This window comes from Eumetopias jubatus, unplaced genomic scaffold, assembly GCF_037043125.1.
Source record: "Eumetopias jubatus isolate StellerSeaLion01/CBP00866 unplaced genomic scaffold, mEumJub1_p1.0 scaffold_7, whole genome shotgun sequence".
Classification (NCBI taxonomy): domain Eukaryota; kingdom Metazoa; phylum Chordata; class Mammalia; order Carnivora; family Otariidae; genus Eumetopias; species Eumetopias jubatus.
In genome coordinates, this window is record NW_028274813.1 from 14,090,641 (window position 1) to 14,096,640 (window position 6,000).

The 6,000-nt window shown below is 41.4% G+C and overlaps 1 protein-coding gene across 1 annotated transcript in view; it reads left to right on the forward strand.

The window, feature by feature from the left end:
* Positions 1-3,265, forward strand: part of EFCAB11 (EF-hand calcium binding domain 11) — a 140,740-nt gene extending 137,475 nt beyond the window's left edge. Inside the window, exon 6 of the mRNA XM_028099406.2 lies at positions 3,184-3,265. Within this exon, the coding sequence (XP_027955207.2) occupies positions 3,184-3,265 (82 nt within the window). The remainder of the gene's footprint in view (positions 1-3,183) is intronic.
* The last annotated feature ends 2,735 nt before the right edge of the window (positions 3,266-6,000 follow it).

Below are 6,000 nucleotides of genomic sequence, written 5' to 3' on the forward strand. Positions count from 1 at the left end.
GAGTGAAGGACTATAATCATAGCTCACTACTTGCTATTGTTTTTGTTTTAATATTCAACTATAGTAGTGTTTTAAATGAAGAATAAACTCAAATATAAAAGCTCAAAAAAAAAAAAAAAAGCCAGTTCTGAAATAGATGCCTATATACTTGTCTGTATCTATATCCACGTGTCTGGCGGAAGAGCTGCTACTTAGCTGGGTCGGAGTGCTCGGGCTTCGGCTACAGGGCAGGTTAGACTCAGATGTGGCTAGCATCTGCCTCAGTTTCCAATTTCCTGCTCTGTATTTATCTCTGTGTTGTTCAGTCTGACATTCAAGTGGTTCCTTCTATCCGTGTTCTGCTCTGCAGCCTCATTTGCCAGAGCTCATCTCTCTCTCACCGGGTCTGTCTTGTACCTAGTCTGTGTTTACAAAATGTGATTGGGTGTGGAGACCATAACTGACTATTCCTTATGGGTCCCTGAGTGATGGTTCCTTGGGGCCTTCTTCAGTGCATATTATTTCTCTGGCTGGTTTCCAGGCTCCGTAAAAGCAGTGACAATATACTCTCTTTCTTTGACCCCCAACCCTTCCTGGGAGTTCGTAGATATTCCATAATGTTGTCAGCTGTTTCTCCAGATTTGTTGATTCCACAAATCCATGCACTCTGCAAACATTTGTCGTCTGCTGTGGGCTGAGAGGTGGGGACACAGCCAGAAACAGGAGAAAGTTCTCACCCTCCTTGAATTCATTTCTAGTTGGGGTGAAAGGCAGTGGAGTATTTTGTGCTCAATGTGTGTTGGTGACACCAAAACAGCACACCCTCCTTTCAGAACCAGAGCAAACTCCTGTTGAGGTGGAATGTGGTAAACAGGAACGATGAAACTTGGTCCTAATGACATTTCTTCATCTCCGCGCAGACTACTTCTAGCCACCAGCCGCATCTGTTCTTCCACCACTCTGCTATTCAAGTGTGGGTGCTGTGAAACCTTCCTTCTTCAAGGCAATTCCGCCCGCAATGAAAAACAATATATTTCAGCTTTTAAAATTATAGCTCTGAAATGTGAATTTCCTCTTCACCCTCCTTGAGATAACCAGACCACACACTCTCTCTCTCTCTCTCTCTCTCTCTCTCTCTCTCTCACACACACACACACACACACAATAATGAGGAGGAAAAGTCAGAAGATAGAAGATATTTTACCCCGTCTCATTCTAAATATAAACACAATGTTCCTCCATTCACTATGTGAATAAAATACCACTACAAACCTTATGAATAAATGTTTCCATTTTAACGATTCTTGGTTATACCGTGCCCATTTTATGATGGGCAGTTTTGGCAAAGACAGCAAGAAAAATAAGTGAATGCAATTACAATGAAGATTATTTACTGAGAAAAAGGGATTCCCTTTTCCACAAACATTCAGCATCTCAGTAAGTGAACAAACACACTGAGAAAATATTATTGGAAGCAGTTTATTCTAAACATTACTTTTCTAGTTATCCTCTTAACCCACCCTCTGGGATTTATAGTTCAACCATACCAGTTCAGAGTGGAAAGAAAAAAAGGACACTTATCTAATCCAATTCCTTCAGAAAAAACATGTAGGCAATATTAAGAATCTTCAATTATCTAATTTAATAAAGGGAAGGTTTATATTCCATAGTCAGTAATATGTGATACTGATTATTTCTAATCCCTTAGAAGAGATCTGACATTCTGCTTTTGGTCCTGTATAGCATGAAATCATCATGTATATTTTACCAAAAGAAGTAGCAAGAATAATGGCCTCTGCAGTCTGCAGTCATTTTCTATGAACACACTGCAACATGGTTTCGCCCTGGGGCAGAGAAGTAGGGATTTTCTCTACTTCAAAAGAATGAAAAATTATCATCACTATCCAGAACCATTATAGACTTCGGAGACTTTGGCATGAAATATTCAGAAAGTTTATTTTAGAATTCAATATTTTAAAAGCCTGCTTTAAAACTATTACAGTGATTAGTGGCTCTGTTACTTGGGCCAGTCTTTGCTTTCAAAAGCCCTATGTCATGGTTGATACCATTTGTTGTTTCAACAAAATGTAATTTGCATCAACCACAAGAGCTCTACATAAGGAATGTAATGCATTGTTTTAGAAGGCCCCCCAAAGAGGAATTGTGACCACTGCTCATCAGTTACCCTTTCAAACACACTTCTGAAATAAACGTTACCTTTCCTGGTCATGGTTGAAATGTGTTTCTAATGTGATTTTTGTCCTTCTGACATGTGTTATCTTACCCATGTGGAGGGGGCGCGATTTCTCTGTCCCCGTTGAGGGAGCAATGCTCCTGTCTCAGTGGTTCTCGAGACACACAGGGCCAACCCAACTGAGGCCACCCACAGCCTCAGCCAACCAGCCAGAGGCTCCTATCTTCACTGCTCTTCCTAGGAGTCAGAAAAGCTGATCGGATGTTGTGAGGATTTAACACAACTTCTGAGGCCAGTGAAGACTTCTGGAGCTAGAGTTAGCCACGTAAAATTGCAATACAACCCCTTCTCCTTGGACTAGTCTATTTATGTAGGGAGGCAACGTGCAGTAGAGTACTTACAGGGCCTTGGTTTGGGAATGTCATGGTCTCGATTTGCGTTCCAAGTCTGCCCACTTACCAGCGGTGTGATCTTGTGAAGTTGGTGGACCGCTTTCAGCTCAGTGTCTCTGTCTGTAAAGTGGACCCATCCCAGCACCATGCCGAGATTCAATGAGATGAGGAATGCCAAGGCAGTTCAGTGCAGATGTCAATCATTGTTCCCATCATTGCTATTTATTCCCCGAACATTTTTCTTATCTCTCGTTGGTTTATTCCACATTTCTGTTGTGTATTGCATATATATTTGTTACTATATCACAGAAAGAATGCACAGGATGATGACAAAAACCATCATTTCTGCTTTAAAAAAAAAAAACCTGTGCATTTGGCTTCATTCCTTTAAATGTATTGAATATATTATTTTTGTAGGTTTTAATAAATACCTTTTCCTTTCCTTCCCACCGTAGGCATTATCAGTGTAAGAAAAAAATAGGCATCAAATTTGCCTTCAAGTAGGTGCCTCTCACTCATAGACATGCAAAGAAATAAAGATTGTAGAGTTCTCTTGATGAAGAAGTGTGACAAAAATAACCTGTAAATAACTAAATAATTTTTTGTTTCATTTTCCAGGGAAGTAGATCAAGACTCAGACGGTCTTGTCAGCTTTAAAGACTTTGAATATGCCATGAACTATGGACAAAATGAAGCCTAACTATTGTGAACTGCTTTTGGCAACTTCTGGGGAGACAAATAGATTGTAATGTATATTTAAATGTCAAACTCTGCTCCGTTAGTGATGTAATTATGTTGTATACTTGTGATTAAACTCTCCATTGTGGTTTTCAGATGCTGCTATTACTTGCATCGCAGAATCCTAGAGGTAGGTGGTCATTACAGGTAGTCTTCCATGGGGCTAGCAGCCCTGAGCGAGGCTGCTGCTGGCTTGGCCACTAGGGCGGGCCCCCACGCTTCCTCTTCACTCTCAACCAACCACACCCACCCACACTGTGGGCTGGGGTGCTCCACTCACTAGTCCTCACCACTCCACCTGCTCGCTCCCTAATTCTCATTGGTTCCTAATGTCTGGAGAGAAGTCACTCTTTCCTGCCAGTGGTACCAGTTTCCTTTTTGCATTCAACTTTTTTTGAACAAATAATAGCACCGGTGTGTACTGAGTGCTTAACGATGTTCCAAGCAATGAGCAAAAAAGCATTGGAAAAACAAGGACTTAAGATTTCTCTAACATAATGGACCCAGTGTCAAAATCATCATTGAAAAATGGCCCTAGGGCAAAAAAAAACAGATTGGGCTGACACAAGTAAGTCTTCTCCAGCTGTATACAGAGGAAGGACAGCATGCAATAAGGAAGGATACTGGGAGCAAAAGACTTATTTGCGGAGCCCTTTCAGATGGCTTGGGCGTGGGGTTGGTGTGGCTACTCTGCTGTCCTCTGCTGCACACTTCCTGGCTGTGGGTAGCCCCGCCTGCACCAAGAGCCTGTGCCGTCTGCGTTCACATTCTCTGTCTTTTGCCCTTTGGTCCGTGGGATCTGGTAATTGCTGTACCGGAACAGAAACTGTGACACGGGACCCTCAGTATGTATTTTACATAAATTGCTGGTATCAGTGCCAATATTTTAGCTCTAAGTGTTCAGAAATCGTAACGTTAACATTAGGAAAACATCTAATTCAAATTTTAAAAGCAGTAAACATTTAAAGATCAAGTAAAAATAGACATTTGTACAATAGAAAAATTAAACAAGCATCATTTGAACACAAATTATTGGCAGATAAACTTAAAAACAAGGTCTTAAACTGTTATAAATCAAAGGAGCCTCAGGAGACAAAACAATATAATTTGATCTTCTTGGAATAGAAAAAAAGAACATTAGGTAAGGACTAATAAAGAATGGACTTTAGTTAATAATAAGTAGTACTATCTTCACAATTTTTCTGCAAATCTAAAGCTACTCCAAAATAAAAAGACTATTTTAAAAATCTTATTCAAAGATCAGCAAACTAAACATTATCAAAAATGAAGAAAACTTTGAAAATCATTGAGAAGTACAAATGAATATTGTTTCAAAAACAAAGTGGATCCAAGGTATCCTTGAGTATCATGTGTGTTTTAGTACAAATTGTTACAGCTGATGGAAAGCCCTTTCTGACTTTGGGTAGAGTTTTGTTCAGGAAGTGTTTTCATCAGAACTTAAATAGTTGAGTCATTGGTCTTCATCTCAATATATAAGTGATACTGATTTTAGATTTTTTTAAATATCGAAATCAGAGTAAGCCACCAACAAAGTGCCAGTATTTCAGAAATTGCCATAATGCCAAAACCTTGAATTGCAGTCACCATTTGGATGTTATTTCTCCTGGCAAACATGACAAGAGAAAGAGAGGATTCACTTTCTCCAGTTGATGTGGGAGGCAAGAGGCCAGGCTGGGAATGGCTATTGGGCAACTCCCTTGACCCTGGATTAGTCCAGGCTTTTTTCGGTCTCAATGACAGAAATCTACCCAAACGAGCTTAGATGCAAAGGGAACTTACTAGAAAATACTGGACTAGCTTACAGAGTCTTAACATAAGGAGGGCAGTAGTGCAGCTGAGTTTCAAGATAACTAGCAGTGCAGTACCTCCAGACCCTGCCTCTGTGCCATATGAACCATCAGCCTCACTTGGTTCCAAAAAGGAGTTGGCCCATGATCTGTCCAGTTCCAAGTCCAAAGACCCCAGAAAGAGGCTCTGGTTGGCCTCTGGATCAGTCAACTCTGGTTCATCTAGAGGGTATAGACATGGCCACTGGACACTCCCAAGTGTACTGAGGGCTGGTCACAGGGAGTGGAAGTTGGTAAAAGCCAGGCAGCCATTCCACTTTCTTAGAAGAAATTGCACCTAGTCTAGGTTGGAGAGCATGCCTAGGATTTGCTGCTTAGGAGGGTCCAGTCTCTCAGAGCAAAGATCAAAAAGAAAGGGGAGGTGAGAAGCTGCTCATGTCACTCTCTCCTCCTTATCACTTCCCCTAGGCCCAATCCAAATCCTCATCCTGTAAGTTTTCCCTTCAGCTTCTCACTTCCAGGTCCCAGTCCCTACCCTCATCCCCAAGTCCACATGATGCTGTCTGTATAGTGTGACCTTGTTGTTCTACCCTCAGTTGAATGGCCCAAGGGTAGGCAACCATGCAAGTTGATCAACTCCATCCCTTACCTTGGGAGACATCAAGAAGGAGAGTGAGTGAGACATAGCAGTGCTCCTCTGAGTGGCTGAGTGGGTGGTTATGACTCAGGAGCAAATGTAGACATGTTTTCCACCACATGGCCTGGAAAACCAAAGCAGCTGGTTTGCAATGAGAGCAGAAAGTGAAATAGCTAGAGGAGAACAAGAATGAAGCTGGAGAAACCCTATGGCACTTGCTTTCTGGTTAAAGCTTATGTGCAAAGCCCAGTC